At 42.3% G+C, this 22,415-nt stretch overlaps 1 protein-coding gene across 1 annotated transcript in view; it reads right to left on the reverse strand.

The window, feature by feature from the left end:
- Positions 1-12,545: 12,545 nt before the first annotated feature.
- The window catches only part of GYG1 (glycogenin 1), a 39,990-nt gene continuing 30,120 nt past the window's right edge, over positions 12,546-22,415 (reverse strand). The window contains exons 6-7 of the mRNA XM_055569395.1: positions 16,154-16,373; positions 12,546-13,406 (exon numbers count right to left, since the gene is read on the reverse strand). Coding sequence (XP_055425370.1) covers positions 13,233-13,406; positions 16,154-16,373 — 394 coding nt within the window. The 3' untranslated portion in view covers positions 12,546-13,232. The remainder of the gene's footprint in view (positions 13,407-16,153; positions 16,374-22,415) is intronic.

A 22,415-nucleotide genomic window follows, 5' to 3' on the forward strand; every position in this document is an offset into this window, starting at 1 on the left:
GATTATAGACTTTGCCCTTATTACAGCTCCACGATTGGGAATATCAAGAAAATAATCGTCTTATGTTTAAAACCAGTTAAGTACCAATAAAATTATGCTCAGGTAATGCATATTTTCTTTTGGGGGATATCAAAGGCATTCACTGGTGTGGTTTTTTTAATTAATTAATTTTAATTGGAGGCTAATTACAATATTGTAGTGTTTTTTGTCATACATTGACATGAATCAGCCATGTACATGTGTTCCCCATCCTGAACCCTCCGCCCCCCCCAACTACACTCCCATCCTATCCCTCAGGGTCATCCCAGTGCACCAGCCCTGAACACCCTGTCTCATACATCAAACCTGGACTGGTGATCTGTTTTACATATGGTAATATACATGTTTCAATGCTTTTCTCTTAAATCATCCCACCCTCTTGCCTTCTCCCACAGAGTCCAAAAGTCTGTTCTTTACATCTGTGTCTCTTTTGCTGTCTTGCATATAGGGTCATCGTTACCATCTTTCTAAATTCCATATATATGCATTAATTAATATACATCGGTGTTTTTCTTTCTGACTTACTTCACTCTGTATAATAGGCTCCAGTTTCATCCCCCTCATTAGAACTGATTCAAATGCATTCTTTTTAATAGCTGAGTAATATTCCATTGTGTATATGTTTACCACAGCTTTCTTATCCATTCATCTGCCGATGGACATCTGGGTTGCTTCCAGGCCCTAGCTATTGTAAACAGTGCTGCGATGAACATTGGGGTACATGTGTCTCTTTCAATTCTGGTTTCCTTGGTGTGTATGCTCAGCAGTGGGATTGCTGGGTTGTATGGCAGTTCTGTTTCCAGTTTTTTAAGGCATCTCCACACTGAGTCGGACACGACTGAAGTGACTTAGCAGCAGCAGCAGCTTTTCTCACGGAGAAGGCGATGGCACCCCACTCCAGTACTCTTGCCTGGAAAATCCCATGGACGCAGGAGCCTGGAAGGCTGCAGTCCATGGGGTCGCTGAGGGTCAGACACAACTGAGCGACTTCACTTTCACTTTTCACTCTCATGCATTGGAGAAGGAAATGGCAACCCACTCCAGTGTTCTTGCCTGGAGAATCCCAGGGACGGGGGAGCCTGGTGGGCTGCCGTCTGTGGGGTCACACAGAGTTGGACACGACTGAAGCGACTTAGCAGCAGCAGCAGCAGCACACTGTTCTCCATAGTGGCTGTAGTAGTTTGCATTCCCACTCACTGGTGTGTTTTTTATTCCTTAACAAAGGTCTGTTCATTAGTATTTGGAAAGAAGATTCATCAAAAACATGAGGACAATGATATGTTTGACTTATTAATAAGAATTCAAATGCTTAACCTTAGGTTTCAACTATATTAAACTTGTGGAGAAGGCAATGGCAACCCACTCCCTGGAAAATCCCATGGGCGGAAGAGCCTGGTAGGCTGCAGTCCGTGGGGTCACATAGAGTCGGAAACGACTGAAGTGACTTAGCAGCAGCAGCATATTAAACTTGAAAATATTTTCAAAAGGTGAAATACAACAGCTTTCCTTCATTTAATTCACCAATAAGTATGTATAACCTTCCTTACAAGTTCTACATTCTGGAATTCAGTACCTCATTTTTATGTTACTTCTAAATAAAAAGATCTTAAGATACTGATAGCTGTGAATAATGGTTGGGAGGCTTCCCTGCAGTAATGTCTACTTCAGAGGGAGAAACTCTGTTAATTAGAAACCCTGTTAGCAGACATAATGTTTTCTTCCATGTTAATATATTTACACTTACTGTGTGGTAATAAGGGAGAACAGTCTTCTAGATGAAGCCATAATAATATGCTGCTTTTGAAAGGGCAGATGATTTCTTATTTCCAGTCAGATCTTTGAAAGGTTAAGATGGGATTTTTTCCCCCCCCAGGAGGGAATTTATTTGTTTTTGTTTTTTTTTTTATTTAATTTAATTTAATTTTATTTGAGGGTTCAGGATGGGGAACACATGTATACCTAAGATGGGATTTTAAAAAATCTCTTTTCCAGCTCCGTGTTCAACCTTCTTGATCAAGAATTTTCTGACAGATTTAAACCTGCTTCTACTTTTAAATATGAAAATTAATTTTTACATGAAAATATAATTTTAATAATGCTTATGATTCAAATGTACATCGAACAGGACACCTCTATTAATCTGAACCAAGATATAATAACTGGGCTACACTGGGACTTCACTTAGAAGAACAGCAAGTGTCAAAATGATTTCTTAAATTGGTAGATAAATTCTAGGGCATGTCTTTGCACAGTTGAAACCCAGTCTAGTATTCCAATAGGATATTTAATGTGATAAATGTGATATTAAAGGTCATCAGAGATTATATATTGTTAAAATATGTGGGTCATTTGCTAAAGGAGAGATAGGACTAGTGTTTTGAAACGTTTTCAGTAAGTTTGCCATCTTTTCAGCATTCTGTCAATAGTGTCTTAGAAAGGCAGATAAAATTAACTAGGCTACAGTTTCCTGAATGTTTAAACTATTTTACCCTTTTTGTTAGGGTAGGGAAGGGCTATTCCCTAATAGTACATCATAGGATTTTAAAACCACTGCAGTGAGAAGCCTGCGCACCACAACTAGAGAGCAGCCCCCACTCTCTGCAACTAGAGAAAGCCCGTGTGCAGCAACAAAGACCCAGCACAGCCAAAAATAAGTTACGTAAGCCTTTTACGTTTAGAGCTCTTCTCTTATGCAGTGTAAAAAAATAGGGAACCAAAGGGAATAAGTAAACATAAAAAGTCTGTAGTAGATGATATATTTAATTCTCCTCACTCCCTAGTTAAGATGCTTTGATATCCTCAATTTTATAAAAAAAAGGACTTGAGTCTTGTGATCTCATGATACAGGTGGAGAGCTCCAAATTATTTGGATTGCATATTACATGGTCACAACAATAAGGCAGTATTAGTTATCTGAAGACTAGGTTTCTGTTCAACCCAACTAGGAGCACAGAAACCTTTTAAAAGGCTTCTAACTACCTAAAATAAATAAAAGTTCAATACATCCATATACTTAATATAAAAGGACCTAGTGTTCAAGGCTCTGTTATTGAACATTTAACTCTTGCTATTTTTGTTCTAGGCAAACAGTAGTGAGAAGTGGTAGTTGGAAGACTGGACATTATAGAAGGAAACTTCAAAGTGAACACAGAATAAGTAAATCACAAGAGTTGAGTGGCTTAGTATAGGTGTATGCTAAGTGCTGTGCATGCTAAGTCGCTTCAGTCGTGTCCAACTCTGTGCGACCCTATGGACAGCAGCCCACCAGGCTCCTCCATCCACAGGATTCTCTAGCCACGAATACTGGAGTGGGTTGCCATTTCCTTCTCCAAGTTTCAGTCTATGAGACAAAACCAAACAAACAGTTCACAGAATACCCGGCCTGCACTCTTCAAAAACATCAAAGTCACAGGAGACAAGAAAAGTCTGAAAAGCCTCCACAGACCAGAGGTTGCTGAGGAGACGTGAAAACTAAGTGTAACTCGGCATCCTGGGGGGATCCTGAAACAGAGGAAGGGGTTAGGGAACAACAGGTGAAATCAGAAGATAGGGTGGGCGAGGGGGAGGTCACAGAAACAGACTGACATTGCTCCCGAGTTGTGACAAACACCAGTGTAACACAAGGTGCCCACATGGAGGGGGGAGACTGAGGGGTTCCTCGGGAACTCTGTATTGTCTTTACAGCTTTGTGGTCAATCTACAGTTATTCCACAATAAAAAGTTTATTTAAAGAAAAATACTCCACCTAGTCCACCAGTTATAATCTAGAAGAGAAGACTGGGGGGTGACTGTGCCTCCTCCCTGCCAGCAGCCTGTCCAGTGGTCTCCCCTAACCCCACCTGCTAGTGTTCATCACTGAGGAGTGGAAGTCAGTCCTTACTTAAAAGACCTTTAGAAGCACTACTGCCGGGCACTGGAGATAAAACATATCCACCTTAATAATAACAATGAATCCCTTGTGTGACACCTTACTCTGTGCCAGGCACTAGTCCAAGGGCACCTGACCTGGATTAATTAATTTAATCCTCAAAACAATACTAGGAAATAGGTACTGTCGATGGCCACATATGTTGGCCATCAGCACGTTTCTATTAACTCCATATTTGATTCTGGAATTATTAGTGGAAAGCAAGACACATGGAAGGGATATTGCCAGTAAGCTAGTTAAGTGGGGTGTAGTCAGGGGTTGAATCCAACAACTTGGCTCCAGAGTCCGTGCTCTTAACCATTACTCTGTTGCCTCAGTAAAAAACATAGCCCCTATGGGGCAAGAGCTCAAATACTGGCAGAGTGGATAAAGTACCCTAAGGGAATGTGGTCAGATCCCAAGAAAGACTTCCTGTATGCAAGACTAGCCTGTATTAGGGATGCAATATACAGTAAACCTAATTAATACCACCATATGTTGTATATGAAAGCTGTTACAAGAGTAAATCCTAAGAGTTCTCATCACAAGGAAAACAGGATGTATTTTTTTCTATTTCTTCAGTTTTGTATCTGTAGAAGATAATGTTCACTGCTGCTGCTGCTGCTAAGTCACTTCAGTCATGTCTGACTCTGTGTGACCCCATAGACGTCAGCCCACCAGGCTCTCCTGCCCCTGGGATTCTCCAGGCAAGAACACTAGAGTGGGTTGCCATTTCCTTCTCCAATGCATGAAAGTGAGAAGTGAAAGTGAAGCCGCTCAGTCGTGTCCGACTCTTAGCGACCCCATGGACTGCAGCCCACCAGGCTCCTCCATCCATAGGATTTTCCAGGCAAATCACTATGCTGTACGCCTTAAGCTTACCCAGTGCTACATGTCAATCATATCCCAATAAATCTGGAAGGAAAAAAAAAGAGCATCTGAACTTGGAGGAGGAAAAAAAAAAAGCCTGCATGTCTTCATTCTCCGATAACTCTCAAGATCAAGGTCCCCTGCCTTCTCTGGATCTTGATTCAGTCTCCTAAGCACCAGGAAAAGCTCAACTCCAGGTGTACTGTCCTGCTGTGGATGAACGGAGGTGGGTAAAGGAGGGGTTTCTGCAGCACAGGAAAGACGCACAACCACTTGGGCTGGGAGGGTCCAGCGCACCGGGAGGGGATGGCTAGCAAGTCCCATCTCTTTGAGCAATGGATTACAGATCTTCCTATTTCTGGCAGACCTGCACGACTGATGGTGGGGTGGGGGGAGCTGAGGTAGAGGACAGTCTGAAAGGGAGCCTAGGTGGGGGGTATGGACAAAAGAAGGAACCAACCGGCCTGAAAGGAATGCGGAGGATAAGTGTTGAGGGTAGGTGGGCAGGAGACAGAGAAAAGATAATAAGCCTGAGGGCAATAACTGACTCCCTGCACCAAGACGGGGCTGAGCGTCCATGTTGTGAATGGGAAAGGGCAGGGATGGCTGGGAATTAGCTTGGAGGAGGCAAAGGAGACACAAGAATGACCTTTTAGCAAGTGTTGGATGGTTTAGCATTGGGTTCCTGCCAGGGGGGTCGGAAGGGGTGACACCGGGCCCCAGGGTTCCTTCTGCGCAGCCCTTATCTCTAAAAGGATGCTGACCCTGAATACACCACAGTATTATATAGTCATATCATAGAAGTTTTCTCTCTTCTGGGCCAATAAAACAACTGTGAAAACAGGATAATTCTATATAGGCTTTTAAGATACAAAGTCTATACATTGTGAAGCTGAATTGTGTCCAAGCCAAAAGTCATGACTTAACCCTATCCTTGAATTTTCTTACCCACTCATTTTTATATTACAATTTCAGGCAGCCTATTTAGGAATGCCTTTTTGTAAAAAGTATTTTCCAAGTCCTATTTCAAGGCCATTGTCCTTATCTTCATAGCAAGGAAAATGAAAGCTTTTCCATTATTTGTTTCTGGCGTTTATGGGTATATACAGAGAATACTCTTGATCTCTTGGCCCATTTCCCTGATCTCATTGTCTGTATTGATCATTCATTTGTTTAATGCAGAGCATAGCTTTAGATTTAGAACATACACAGATCTGAATCAAAGTTTTTAACCTTTCTTATTCTCTGATTACCAGAGAAATGAGAAGTCTATATATACATTATAGGGCTGATATGAGAATTGAGCTATAAGTACCGACTAAATATTGTCTTTCCTCATTGCTTTCTTACAGATTGTTTTCACTTAAAGAAGATTAAATTTCAGCATCAGAAACTCAGAGAAATAAATTATCAAAGGCTGAGCCAGCAGGGAAGCCCATCACATAACATACCCAAATGCAAAAATAGTTAATAATCCATTTGTAATAGAATGGACTAGAATGTAATAGAATGCAGACTGTGGCAGACTTTTATTTAAGGGGAAACCAAGTCTTCCTTAGCTTGCTGCTGCTGCTGCTGCTGCTAAGTCGCTTCAGTTGTGTCCGACTCTGTGCGACCCCATAGACGGCAGCCCACCAGGCTCCCCCGTACCTGGGATTCTCCAGGCAAGAACACTGGAGTGGGTTGCCATTTCCTTCTCCAATGCATGAGAGTGAAAAATGAAAGTGAAGTCGCTCAGTCGTGTCCAACTCTTAGCGACCCCATGGACTGTGTAGCCCACCAGGCTCCTCCATCCATGGGATTTTCCAGACAAGAGTACTGGAGTGGGGTGCCATTGCCTTCTCCGCTTCCTTAGCTTAATTCCCTACATTTCAGTGACATTAAAGAGGTAAACATTACAATTCATTTATAGATGTTATTTATGATAATATTGCCTATTTCACTCAAGGGGCGAAGTTTGTCTTCTGGAAAGCCTTTACTAAATACAAGTTGAATCCCCTGCTATATAACAACATTGCACCATGCATCTTCTGAAAGCTCTGACTCCCTATTTAGTGTAAATACCTTCTTAATGTATCAAATGGTTCTCAGATGTCCCTTGGGTCACAGTCACTGCTTGATAGTACTTGGAATAGAATACTATAGCCTCAACCTCAACCAAGGTCTACTGAATCATAATCTATAGTGATAAGCCCGAGAGACTGTACTTACAACTCCAGTGTCTTTCAGGAGCAGCCAGGTTGGAGACTCTGTTGCTTAAGCCTCTAGTTTTTATTTACTCTGTCCTCTCTCTTCATATCCAATCCATCAGCAGCTTTATGCCTTCAGCCTGGTGGAAGGTGTGTTGGAATACCACTGTCTCTCTCCAGGACCACCACAGTAAACTAATTAGCCTTCTAATCAACTCTTGTTCTCATTTAAGCTGTTTTCCACCAGCTTCAGAGAAGCAGTGTTCTTAAAATGTAAATCACAAAGGTAAGACAATTAGACCTTCTTTAAGATGACTGGCATTGGACTGAAACAAACTATATTAAAATTAATTCATTCATAATGATACTAGAACCAACCCCCTCAAAACCACCTTTGGAGGATGCTATGAAACCAGTTGCATATTTTATATACTGACTAGTGAGTAAAGGGAAGGAACAAAGCATTTATCCTGCCTCTTTAATAGGAAAAACTCAGGATAACCAGATTGTTGATGAATGGAAGTATATAGAAATATTTCAGCTAGTGAGAGTATTACCATTTTGTAACCCCAGTGAGATAATGTATCTAGGCAATGATCATTAATGGCAGTTAATATCATAACGAGATTAAATCACACCTTAATCTGACTGGTCCTCTGAATCAGTTTATAAGAAATACAGAATACAAGGAAACAAACTGCCATCAGTAAAGTGTAGAATGCGGGAGAGACTAAGGGACAAATAATCTGGTTTCTTCAGTAAATTGCAAGGCAACAACAAAACAAGGGAGTGTAAGGAAACACAGCTGAATCAGAGATATCAACCAGTTGCACTGTAAGGGCCTTACTTGTGATAGAGTCAATTCCTAGGCAGGTTGATAGGAAGTCTGGGGTCCCCGAGGAGGAGAAAGGGGTCTGGGGCTCTCGAGGAGGAGATAGGTGTCTGGAGTTCTCAAGGAGGAGAAAAGGACAAACTTTTTATTCTACATTGCTTTGTCTTAGTCAATATAAACAATGTAAGGACATGTTTCTGCTTTTCAATATGCTATCTAGTTTGGTCATAACTTTTCTTCCAAGGAGTAAGCGTCTTTTAATTTCATGGCTGCAGTCACCATCTGCAGTGATTTTAGAGCCCCCCAAAATAAAGTCTGACACTGTTTCCACTGTTTCCGCATCTATTCCTGTGAAGTGATGGGACCAGATGCCATGATCTTAGTTTTCTGAATGTTGAATTTTAAGCCAACTTTTTCACTCTCCTCTTTCACCTTCATCAAGAGGCTTTTTAGTTCCTCCTCACTTTCTGCCATAAGGGTGGTGTCATCTGCATATCTGAGGTTATTGATATTTCTCCCGGCAATCTTGATTCCAGCTTGTGCTTCTTCCAGCCCAGCATTTCTCATGATGTACTCTGCATAGTAGTTAAATAAGCAGGGTGACAATATACAGCCTTGACGAACTCCTTTTCCTATTTGGAACCAGTCTGTTGTTCCATGTCCAGTTCTAACTGTTGCTTCCTGACCTGCATACAAATTTCTCAAGAGGCAGGTCAGGTGGTCTGAAGAACTGATGCTTTTGTTTTGTTTTGTGTTTTTTTTTTTTTTTTAATTTTATTTTATTTTTAAACTTTACATAACTGTATTAGTTTTGCCAAATATCAAAATGAATCCGCCACAGGTATACATGTGTTCCCCATCCTGAACCCTCCTCCCTCCTCCCTCCCCATTCCATCCCTCTGGGTCGTCCCAGTGCACCAGCCCCAAGCATCCAGTATCATGCATCGAACCTGGACTGGCAACTCATTTCATACATGATATTTTACATGATTCAATGCCATTCTCCCGAACTGATGCTTTTGAACTATGGTGTTGGAGAAGACTCTTGAGAGTCCCTTGGACTGCAAGGAGATCCAACTAGTCCATTCTGAAGGAGATCAGCCCTGGGATTTCTTTGGAAGGAATGATGCTAAAGCTGAAATTCCAGTACTTTGGCCACCTCATGCGAAGAGTTGACTCACTGCAAAAGACTCTGATGCTGGGAGGGATTGGGGGCAGGAGAAGAAGGGGATGACAGAGGATGAGATGGCTGGATGGCATCACTGACTTGATGGACGTGAGTCTGGGTGAACTCCGGGAGTTTGTGATGGACAGGGAGGCCTGGCGTGCTGCGATTCATGGGGTCACAAAGAGTCGGACACGACTGAGCGACTGAACTGAACTGAACTGAAGGACATGTTTCTCCTTAAGAAGAACCTTCTGACTAATTTTGTTATCTTAGGTATATTGTGGGAGTGGGTCTGGTGAGACCTTTCTATTGTTAGTTCTAATCTTAATTTAAGATGTATGTTGTGGGAATGGGTCTGGTAAAAGTATATAAGGCCTTGATAAGACTAGCGATTAGGGGGCTCTCTGTCCCCCTCCTGATGTCTATATCAGAAGCTTCCTCTGTCCCTTTTTATACTTTAATAAAACTCTGCCACACAAAAGCTCTTGAGTGATCAAATCTGGTCCCCTGGTCCTGAAGCTCAATCTTCTTCAGAGATCAAGAATCTGACATCCTTCACCTTAAGCTATCACTTGGATCCTGATAAGATCAAGTGGAAGTAAAACACAACATAATGGAGGACATTTGGAATTAAGTTTCTTGGTGTGAGCATTTTATGAAGTCCCTATGTTTTAAAGATAGTGGGTGTATTTCATGTGAGTTTTTTTCATCTAGGATTTGCTTCCAAATAGTTTGGTAGGGGAAGAGTTCATGGGGATATAGGGACATAGATGAAACAACTGTTGAAAGTAGGTGATGGGAGTTCTTTATACTATTCTGCTTACCTTGGTATGTAAGTTCCCATTAATAAAACATTACATATAAATTAACATTAATAAAACTTCAGTCATTATTGAATTTAAAATCCAAAGCCCAAACGTTCATCTATGAAGCTAATATGTTCCTCTCCATCCTGTCTTGAAAGCCTTTATTTCCACCCAGTTCTCCCGTTCCCATAATTTCCTCTGAACAGAATAGTCTTCTTCTCCTCACTCCCTTTTGGCTTCTGGAGAGTCTCTTTCTGGCTTAATCAGCATCTTGTAGGAGGCTTTTCTTGAAGACCCTAGGGCTGGACTTGCTCAAGGGCAAGTGTATTTGTCGGTGTATTTTATTTAATATAATTTGCAATTATATATGTTAGTTTCTTTCAGTCTGTTTGCCACTAGAATATAAGGAAATATGTCTGTCTTATACATTCCTATGTATCTACTGTCCATCACATGTGTGATATGGTCAGTACTTAGTAAGTGCTTATTGACAGAGTTGTGTTGTATAAATGTATATGTCAACCCAAATTGTGTTTGATGTGAAAATAAGAGGACTGAATAAATGCTTTGGTAGATGTAATTTCTGGAACAAGCTCAAGTTTTTCCTTGAAATCAGACATTTTTATAACCATTGAGACTGTGAAAGCAACGTAGGGCTGAAACCAACTTTAAAATTAGGCACAGATTCCTTAAAAAAAATGGAAATGAAACTACCATATGACCCAGCAATCCCACTACTGGGCATTACCCTGAGGAAACCATAACTGAAAAAGACACATATACCCTAATGTCCACTGCAGCACTATTTACAATAGCTAGGATATGGAAGCAACCTAGGTGTCCATCAACATATTAATAAATCAAGAAGCAGTGGTATATGGAATATTACTTAGCCATAAAAAGGAACACATTTGACTCAATTCTAATGAGGTGGATGAACCTAGAGTCTATTATACAGAGTGAAGTAAGTCAGAAAAACAAATGTTGTATATTAACATATATATGGAATCTAAAAAGACGGTACTGATGAACCTACTTACAGGACAGCAATGGAGACGCAGACATAAAGAACACACTTATGGACATGGGACGGCAGGGGCAGGAAAGGAGAGAGTGGGATGAATGGAGAGAGTAGCATGGAAACATACTACCATATGTAAAATAGACAGCCAGTGGGAATTTTCTATGTGACTCAGGGAACTCAAATGGGCTCAGTAACAACCTAGAGGGGTGGGAAGGGGTTTGGGAAGGGACATTCAAGAGGAAAGGGACATATGTATACCTATGGCTGATTCATGCTGATGTATGGCAGAAACCAATACAATATTGTAAAGCAATTATCCTTCAATTAAAATTTTTTAATATTAGATACAAATAGATTGTCCAGAAATACTTGTTTGACTTGTAAATTGCACTGTAATGAATTTAATTTCAGTTTTGCCAGACTTTTCTGTGCAATGGATTCTCATTGGAAGAGATTCTCATACCCCTCAATGCAGAGATTCTTGGACTGGGAGGGTCTTGCAGGGTCTTTGTATGGCTGCACCTGACACGCTGCTGCTGCTGCTGAGTCGCTTCAGTCGTGTCCGACTCTGTGCGACCCCAGAGACGGCAGCCCACCAGGCTCCCTCGTCCCTGGGATTCTCCAGGCAAGAACACTGGAGTGGGTTGCCATTTCCTTCTCCAATGCATGAAAGTGAAAAGTGAAAGTGAAGTCGCTGAGTTGTGTCTGACTCCTAGCAACCCCATGGACTGCAGCCTACCAGGCTCCTCCATCCATGGGATTTTCCAGGCAAGAGTACTGGAGTGGGGTGCCATTGCCTTCTCCGACCTGACACGCAGAGGCACTTAAATCTTTGGTAGTGCTTCACGTATTTGAAGACCACAGCAACTCACTTTCCACCAGTGCAACTAACCAGCCTATTTTACCTTCAGAAATCATTTGTTATTTAACAGTTTACACTTTGAGGTAAGTCCTCAGGCTCTTCTTAAGCTCTTCTGGTAGCCAACATCCAAGGTGGTCCCCCAATCCAGTCTTGCCTCCAAGTGTCCATATTCCAACATTCATTCACACCCTTACTGTGGAAATAAAGGAATCTTTTATTCCTGATCTTGAAGGTTAAAAGCCACTGGAGCTTCTGGCCAATTAAATCTCTAAAGTTTTTTCTTGTCATGGTCTTCTCTCTTGTTTTCTTCAACAGAATAGTTTGTGATTACTCACTTCAGATTTAAAAGGTCATTTAAATCATGCCCTTTACTAGCTTGCCATCCGTGCAACCTGGAATGACCTGCACATTTAATGAGTATGTTTTATATTGACACTTCTATCATTTTAAGCCACGGATAAAAATGCTAGAAGACACTGGGTCTGATACTGATTCTAATAGTCCTGAAAGATTACTGAGTATGTTTAGAGACTGACAATGAACCTAGGTTCATTAAGGTTACAATATTCTAAAATTTGAGTACCCACTTAATCTAGAGATGAAATGTGAGTGACAGATGAGATAAACTTGATCTTCCTTTCCTCTATCTATCATATCAGATACGTCACCATCACTGGAGAGCACTAGATGTAGATTTCCCTAGGTATCTAGAAAAAAACTTCTAAAGCATACATTTCAGTGTCAAGTTTTACACTGGTTTTTAAAATACAAATTCTACAAATTATGAAAAATTCCCTGATACTTTTTTTCCCCATGAGGAGTGGGTGTCCTTAATGAAACAACCAAGATATGGCAATAAGTGTTTATTTTTCATACAGGGTGCCATTGCAGGGAACCATCACACTGCTGTTTTCAGATATACAGAACGGAACAAAGCATTTTAGCATGCCGCCTTACCGTACACAGAAAACTGGTGAACATCTTCAGACGCTAAGACTAGGAAATGGGTTAACACCATTTGTTGATACGCTTATGAATCACTCAGCAGTGCTATTACAGGCTGTCTTTATCTGAAAGCAGAATTACAATCACTCTGGCAGCCTGTGGGCGACTCTAAAATGCAGGTCTAGTGAGGGGTACAGCAAGCAAGCAAGAGACATGTACCATGCGTGTCCCATTCTGAAAGGAGACTGATCTGAAGCCTGGCTTGGCACATTTTAAGAGTTGATACAGCTATCTTAACAACATAAGATTGAATTTCCCTTACCATATACACTGGCAGTCAGCTTAATTGAGAATTTCTGAAATATAAGCTCAGGGTTAAAAAGCAGAACTGTTGTTCATATAACAGAATTGCTACTTAAACAACTTTTGCCCAGTTCTCACCAGTTGTCTTGCAAAAAACCCCACATCTGATGAATTTCAGTGAAAGCCTCTAGCAACTGTAACAGACCTTTCTTAACCCAGCTCTAGGTACTAAGTATCCGAAACAAGTGCTTGTGACGTGGATGTGTCCACAGAAAACAGCAGTGTTTCTACTGGAGGTAAGTGTCAAGTTTCCTCTTGATGTTGTCAAAGGAGTCTGCACCCATGTAATCAGCCTGGCCTTGTTCCCACCGCTCCTTCCGTTCTTCTGAGGATACAAAAGGCTGTGCCGGAGCTGGGATCTCCCCAAGGGACAGCTGTGATACGGCTCCTGAGACATTTTCCTAGAAAGGAGAGAGTAAGTAGAGGCTCCTTTAGAGCTTAAAGTCGGACCATTTTAAAGAATGCAATAAATTGAGGAAGGTGACTAAAACCAGGATGAATTATCATGCAAAGTAGCAAAAACCAAAAAGTATTACATGAAACAAAACAAACAAAGACACGGAAATACAAGGATCATGTGATTTTTTTTTTTCCCTAACAAAATGAAGACTTCTTGACTTGGTGAAAACATTGGGGGAACAAATTAACTGGGTAGGGTTAATGTTTAAGTTCTGCATACCTTTCTACAGAAGCCACAAGAGAAAGCCAGTGTATAGACCAAGTCTGAAAGCTGCAACAGTTCATTAGAAAGCGTAAGATGGATGGACAAGGGAACAGAAGTCTCATGATAAGTTCCTGATCTGTGTGGGCTCAGAAAGGTTGAGAACTTAAACAAAATGGTACTTCAGAAGCTAAGAACCTAAGCAGAGAGCCGCACCACATATACAGCCGTCACGTTATAAAAGCGAGCTAAATGGTTTGAGACTATACACCGAACTTATCTTCCTGTTCAAGTTTATTGCCAAGTCGGATCTATTCCTGTAGCTTCTGTTAATCTGCTTAGTTTTGAATGAATCTTCATTTCCCATCTTTACTTCCCTTGGTTCATAACCCTCAGCCCCTGGCTTGTGTGGAAGGAACAAGGTAACTGTGCAGGGAATGGAGCAAGCCTCCTCTGCATTAAGCTCAAATCTCATTACATACAGGTGGGGAATTAACTTCAGGCTTCCCAGGTGGCCCTAGTGGTAAAGTATCCGCCTGCCAATGAAGCAGACACAAGAGATGCGGGTTCAATCCCTAGGGTCAGGAAGATCCCCTGGGGTAGGAAATGGCACCCCACTCCAGTACTCTTGCCTGGAAAATTCCAAAGGCAGAGGAGCCTGGTGGGCTACAGTCCATGGGGTCACAAAGAAGTGGACACGACTGAGCACACACCACACGGGCAATTAACTTCAGCGGTAGCATAAGAGAACATTTAAGGTTATCCTTCATAAAGCTCTCAGGTGTGACAGGACTAGAACCATTAGTAGAGAAAAAGGAAGGCAAATGCATACATACAGGTATTGCTTTTAACAGAGAAAATGGGAGAGCAGAACGTGTTATTACCTATTTCTGTTGCTATATGTGTAAGTATGAGTATATATGTATAAATTTAAATATTCTAGAATTCCAAGGTATTTGGGTATATTCCATGGGATTCTATATAGCTGCGGCAACACCTGTCCTTCCCCTGGATTAGTCCTGCCTCTGCCTTCCACTTGCCACAGGACCGACACAGGCAGCCTCTCACAGAGTCCCCCTCTCACAAGGCTCTTCACAAGGACCACAGTCCCTCAGGCCTGGGTGTGAGTCCCAGCTCTGCTACTGCTAGTCTGTTACATAACTAGGAGAAGCTGTGGGACTTCTTTGCTGCTGCTGCTGCTAAGTCACCTCAGTCGTGTCCGACTCTGTTGCGACCCCATGGACTGCAGCCTACCAGGCTCCTCCATCCATGGGATTCTCCAGGCAAGAACATTGGAGTGGGTTGCCATTTCCTTCTCCAATGCATGAAAGTGGAAAGTGAAAGTGAAGTCGCTCAGTCGTGTCTGACTCTTAGCGACCCCATGGACAGCAGCCCACCAGGCTCCTCCATCCATGGGATTTTCCAGGCAAGAGTACTGGAGTGGGTTGCCATTGCCTTCTCCCAAGTCTCAGTTAATTTTAATATATAAGAAGGGGATATTAACAAAAATACTTACTTGCCAGAGTGGTTATAAGGGTTAAATAAGAATAGATAACTTTTCATAAGTACTTCCTACGTACAAGGCAATATTCCAAGTACTGTATAAATATTAGTTCATGGTCCATATAAAGTAAATAGTCTAAGAATGTGTTGTTTTTCACTTTCTCCTTTTTATATTTCTGCACCAGTGCTCATAAGTGAAATGACTAAAATCTAACTTTATAGTCTCTTATATTATAGCAAGGTAATTAACTGATCTTTTAGACTTGATTATAATTCACCCATTTAGTTTTATTCTTTATATCTTAATACGTAACATAAAAGTTTAATTTCCTATACTCCTCCAACTCTTCCAAAAGAACCAACCTCAGAGGAAGACCTTTAAAGTCAGAAAAGATGGTAAGCAGGATGTAACTGTAAATGTTACTATGTAATCTTCTTCTTACAAAGGGATTTTTCTAAAATCCTATATAACCAGAGGAGTAAAACACACCAACTCAAAATAATCCCAGAAAAGTATTTATTGTATGTTCCTGTTATTGTAATTTTCACTTGAAAAATATTCTTCTACACAAATGGCAAAACTAAAATAGGTATATTTAAAATTTTTCGGCTTCTAAAACATGAACTGGGGCATTCTTTGTTTTTGTAAACCACTACTTTAGGAATAATCTCACAGTCTTAGGACAATGGACTAAGAATTTTATAGTTATAACATATGGATATATATACAGATACATCTATCAGTCTAAACCTCTAAAAACCTTTCTTGTGCTCCCAAGTCTAATGAAATTTGCCACAAAATCTACTTCTGCTTTAATCGTTGCTGGTAATATTTCTCCCCCTCTAAGATGAACACTGTTTTCTTTCCACAAAGTCTTGCTTATCTCTCTGTTCAAAATACCACTAAAAAGTCTGTCTCTACTCGTATACCGAGTTTTTAAAAACAAAACACCAAATTACCTGAAGGAAAAAAAGAGAACCTACCACATGTACATATGAGCGGGTGTCTTTGACAAGGCCAAACTGCTGAAGCACAGGTAACACGCTGGTAGTGAAGATGTTCCACCACAGGCTAAGAAACTCTGGGTGAGTCATATTGGGATCGTGGGACTCACTCTGAATACTTTTTGTTTGAGGATCGTAAGTATAATTCCATGGTTTGGTTCGTCCTAGGAAATGCACAACTTTGGCATTTGCACCAAATCTGCCAAGGGAACACAAGTTGACACAGTTAGTGAACTCTGAGCACTGACAGTGCGCCTTCCATCCTTCAGTCGTGGTTAGAAAAGTTGAGCTCACTGAAAAAACTTTAGACCTACTTCTAAAATTATTCAACTGTACATTGCCTGAGTGCTAAGTTGCCTCAGTCTTGTCCAGCTCTTTGCAACCCTACAGACTGGAGCCGGACAGGCTCCTCTGTTCATGGGATTCTCCAGACAGGAATACTGGAGTGGGTTGCCAAGCGCTCCTCCAGGGGATCTTCCTGACCCAGCGACTGAACCCAAGTCTCCCGCAGCTCTTACACTAGGTAGATTCTCTGCTACTGAGCCACCAGGAAGTCCTCAATTGTATGTTAAATATACACAAAAATCCCAAAGTAACAGTGGATCAGTGCAACAACCAAATACTGATCCACCAAGGATAGAGCTGGTGGCTCAGTGGTAAAGAATCTGCCTGCAATGCCGGAGACTCAGGAGATGTGGGTTCGATACCTGGGTTGGGAAAATCCCCTGGAGGAGGGCGTGGCAACCCACCCCAGTATTCCTGCCTGGAGAATCCCATGGAGAGAGGAGCCTGGTGGGCTACGGTCCACGGGGTTGCACAGAGTCAGCACGACTGAAACGACTGAGCACCCATGCAAGGACAGAGAAGGTACAACCACCTGGAGAACCATTTGATATCACCCAGGAAAGCTGAAAATGCTCACGCTTTACAACCCAGAAGCAAGCTCACCTCCGAGGCATGAACCCCAGAGAAACTCCTACACGTGCACAACAGGAGACATAAAACGTTCACAGGCACAGCACTGTCTGAAATAGTCATTAACTGGAAACAACCAGAACTGCCACACATCAGGTTAGTTTACTGTTCTGCAAACGTTCACTTTCTTGCCCAATCTCTTTCCTGCCTCCCTGATATTGGTGTGTTTGCATGATTTGCTTTCACTGATGAAATGCGCAGAAGGGACAGTGTGCCTTCTAAAAGCACTGCTTGTTTCTGTTCAGCCTCCCTGAGAAGCTACAACTTCTGCCAGAAGAAGAATGTTCCAGAAGAATGAGATGATCGCAACAGATGTGGATCAAAACCTGTGGCCTGGCTCCTAACTCAGCTGAGACAATCAGAGCTGTCCCAATCTAGTCACTAACATATGAGCAAGAAATACATTGCTGACTGTTGAATGTCACTGAAATTTGATGGTTCCTCATCCATTCTGTTTTCTTAAGGACAACTTCTGGTATTCTAATATCATAGAATACAATACAGCAACCAAAATAAATGAACTGTAGCTATACACATCCTGTAGCCAACAGATGACTGATTTTTAAAATGTGAACAAACTATACAAATTCAAATAGAAATATGAATACAGGTATGTATTCATATGTATGTAAATATGGATACATACATATGAATCTACTTACATAAGGACAAACAAAAAAAGTACTGTTTAAAGAGCAGAAAACCGTAATCAATATAAATTTCATGATACTGGTTATCTTGAGAAGAGAGGGGAAGCTGTGATAGGAAAGAGACAAAAAGAGGCTTCTAAGATGCTGGCTATAGTCCACTTCTGAACTTGAGTGGTGGATGTTTCTTAAAACTGAACATTTCTGTATATCCTCTTGTGTATATACTATATTTCACAATACACACACACTATATATCATAATATAAGAAAAGTAAGAGTTAAGAATGGTCCTATTCTGTTTGTCCTATGTATATAATCTGCTGCTGCTGCTAAGTCACTTCAGTCGTGTCCGACTCTGTGTGACCCCATAGATGGCAGCCCACCAGGCTCCCCCGTCCCTGGGGGACGGGATTCTCCAGGCAGGAACATTGGAGTGGGTTGCCATTTCCTTCTCCAATGCAGGAAAGTGAAAAGTAAAAGTGAAGTCGCTCAGTCGTGTCTGACTCTATACATGTAAAACGAAATAATGATAAAGGTGAATACAAGTGCCAAAAGGAAGATGGGAATAGCAAGGAGTTCAGAGGCAAAGAGGTCACTGACAGCTAAGGTCAGTGGGGCAGGTGGTGGTGAGATAGAGGATGTGACTTAAAAACTTGTACAGCAGACAGGCATTGGGTAGCAGGTGGTAATACAGGGTCTGCTAGGCAGGGGCTGCAGAGAATGTGTATGCCAGACTGAGTGTCCTCCAATTAGAGACAAGCAGGAAACCTGTATGCAGGTCAGGAAGCAACAGTTAGAATTGGACATGGAACAACAGACTGGTCCCAAATAGGAAAAGGAGTACATCAAGGCTGTATATTGTCACCCTGCTTATTTAACTACTATGCAGAGTACATCATGAGAAACGCTGGGCTGGAAGAAGCACAAGCTGGAATCAAGATTGCCGGGAGAAATATCAATAACCTTAGATGTGCAGATGACACCACCCTTATGGCAGAAAGTGAAGAGGAACTAAAAAGCCTCTTGATGAAGGTGAAAGAGGAGAGTGAAAAAGCTGGCTTAAAGCTCAACATTCAGGAAACTAAGATCATGGCATCTAGTCCCATCACTTCATGGGAAATAGATGGGGAAACAGTGGAAACAGTGTCAGACTTTATTTATTTGGGCTCCAAAGTCACTGTAGATGGTGACTGCAGCCATGAAATTAAAAGACGCTTACTCCTTGGAAGAAAAGTTATGACCAACCTAGATAGCATACTCAAAAGCAGAGATATTACTTTGCCAACAAAGGTGTGTCTAGTCAAGGCTATGGTTTTTCCAGTGGTCATGTATGGATGTGAGAGTTGGACTATGAAGAAAGGTGAGCGCCGAAGAATTGATGCTTTTGAACTGTGGTGTTGGAGAAGACTCTTGAGAGTCCCTTGGACTACAAGGAACCAGTCCATTCTAAAGGAGATCAGTCCTCAGTGTTCTTTGGAAGGATTGATGCTAAAGCTGAAACTCTAATACTTTGGCCACCTCATGCAAAGAGTTGACTCATTGGAAAAGACTCTGATGCTGGGAGGGATTGGGGGCAGGAGGAGAAGGGGATGACAGAGGATGAGATGGCTGGATGGCATCACTGACTCGATGGACATGAGTTTGAGTGAACTCCGGGAGTTGGTGATGGACAGGGAGGCCTGGTGTGCTGGAATTCATGGGGTCGCAAAGAGTCGGACACGACTGAGCGACTGAACTGAACTGAGGAAGCTCTGAGGGCTTCCCTCATGGCTCTGCTGGTAAAGAGTCCACCTGCAATGTGGGAGACCTGGGTTCGATTCCTGGGTTGGGAAGATCCCCTGGAGAAGGGAAAGGCTACTTACGCCAGTATTCTGGCCTGGAGAATTCCATGGACTGTATAGTCCATGGGGTTGCAAAGAGTTGGACATGATTGAGTGACTGTCATTTTCAGGAAGCTCTAATAGGAAAGGTAACATGGGACAGATCCTTGGGTGTTGGGTTCAAGTGTCATATTTTAGTGGAGGTATCCTGTAGGCAACAGAAGTACTTGAGCATGATGGGCAGATCAAAACAACGCAAACTCTATTCATGTAACCTTTCTTATCTCCTACAGGTTTTTTGTTTTGTTTTTAATGTCAGAGACCTGTTATATAGCTATCATTATCTGACATTTTGCTGACAAAGGTCCATCTAATCAAAGCTATTGTTTTCCCAGTAGTCATGTAATGATGTGAGAGTTGGATCATAAAGAGGGCTGAGCGCCAAAGAATTGATGCTTCTGAGCTGTGGTGTTGGAGACTCTTGAGAGTCCCTTGGACTGCAAGGAGATCCAACCAGTCAATCCTAAAGGAAAACAGTCCTGAATATTCATTAGGACTGATGCTGGAGCTCCGATACTTTGACCACCTGATGCGAACAGCTGACTCATTAGAAAAGACCCTGATGCTGAGAAAGACTGAAGGCAGGAGAAGGGGATGACAGACAACGAGATGGGTGGATGGCATCAATGACTCAATGGACATGAATTTAAGCAAATGCCAGGAGATGGTGAAGGACAGGGATGCCTGGGGTGCTGCAGTCCATGGGGTCACAAAGACTTGGACACGACTGAGCAACTGAACAACAACATCTGGGGTCCAAATTCTTTCAGGACATATTTGGGAATAATAATAGTCCTGCCAGGTAGATTGTTACTAATGTGTTAAATGGAAGGTCTAGAGCTGAGCTGTCTAGAGTCATAGGGCTATTTAGTGGCAGTGATGGGGTCTTGTCCCTCTCTTAAGCCTAAGTTCTTACCATCCTGCCATGCTGCTACTCCAAAACCAAGCACAAAAAGAGTCTACTGTTTAATTCCTCCTAAGGATAACTATCTACCCTCAAAGCACTTCTTCTGATGATGGAGTAGATACTTGAGATTCCCAAGCATACTCTTTATTTTATACATGCGGTATATTTTACATGCATTCACATACTTGGGCACATCACACACAAGAACTCTCAATGTTATTGAAGGGATAAATCATAATGCTCAAATTTGTGCATAGACAGGCTTCCCTTGTAGCTCAGCAGGTAATGAATCTGCCTGCAATGCAGGAGACCTGGGTTCAATCCCTGGGTTGGAAAGATCCCCTGGAGAAAGAAATGGCAACTCACTTCAGTATTCTTGCCTGGAGAATCCTATGGACAGAGGAACCTGGCAGGCTACAGTCCATGGGGTCGCAAGAGTCAGACATGACTTGGCGACTAAACCACCACTAGGGCGATCAATTAAATAACCAACAGTTCCATGTAAGGCACCACTACTATGGTCAGTGTGCAGCCCCAAGAGCCTTTATCCAAACATGGAGATGAGTCATCCACATAAAAATAAGAACAATAGAACAAGCAGGCAACACATCAGAGCCAGCAGGGCAGTGCTGACATTACGTGCTATGGACATTCCGAAGCAATTACTGCAGGTGGGGATTTTCGGAAGAGGCTCAGTCAAGGCCTGAGAAAGATGAGCAGGATTAAGAGAAGTGCCTTCAACAAATGTTCTAATGATGAGGGGGCAACCCATCCCAGAGACCTGATACTTGTGTTCTGGGGCAGCGGGGGCCAGGCAGGGACAACAGGCCCTGCCTCAGCCTAGCAGTACACTTAAGCCTAAAACCAGAATAGAGCACCCGTGAGAGGGGGGCCCCCTCCCACCTCCTCTGATATTCACCCCTCTTGCCCCGACTTCCCTGCCTGAAGCAATAGCACTTAAAGGCTTCTCCTTTATTAACCAACCAATGTCTCAACCCATGACCTGCTGAGCCTAATTTAAATGTCATGTACAGTCATTACATGAGAGACAGCAACACTAAGAAAAATAATATTAAAACATGAATACAGCATGAACTTTATTCCTTTCCAGCCCACTCTCCTCATAGTTCACACATGCTTAGGCAATAGTAATCGGAAGAGCTAACCTCTATCAGGGCTTCCTAGGTGGCTCAGTGGTAAAGAATCCACCTGCCAATTCAGGAGATGCAGGTTCAATCCCTGGGTCAGGAAGATCCCCTGGAGGAGGAAATGGCAACTCCCTTGAGTATTACCTGGAAAATTCCATGGGCAGAGGAGCCTGGCAGGCTACAGTCCATGGGGTCGTAAAGAGTCGGACACAGCTAAGTGACTGAGCATGCACTGAGTACTCACGTGTGCCAGGCACTGGTTAACATTTGCCTGGTTTACCTCAGTTAATTTCCAAAACAACTTTGTGAGGAAACCAAGGTAGGAAGAAATTAACTTGTCTAGAATCATGTGGCTGGTGAATAACAGGACTAGGATTTCAGCAAAGCAGTCTGGCTCTAGAGCCAAGGTTCTCCACCATAGCCAGGCTGTAAGACATTTCCAGAATTATTAAGGACATAATCTCAGAGTATCACTCCACAGATTAACCCCTTGCCTACAGACAGTTGGGCTTCCCTGGTGGCACAGATGGTAAAGAATCTGCCAGCAATGCGGAAGACCCACGACTGATCCCAGGGTCAGGAACATCCCCTGGAGAAGGGAATGGCTACCCACTCAAGTATTCTTGCCTGGAGAATTCTGTGGACAGAAAAGCCTGGCGGGCTACAGTCCATGGGATCGCAA

The sequence above is a fragment of the Bubalus kerabau genome, chromosome 2, assembly GCF_029407905.1.
Source record: "Bubalus kerabau isolate K-KA32 ecotype Philippines breed swamp buffalo chromosome 2, PCC_UOA_SB_1v2, whole genome shotgun sequence".
NCBI classification, from domain to species: Eukaryota; Metazoa; Chordata; class Mammalia; order Artiodactyla; family Bovidae; genus Bubalus; species Bubalus kerabau.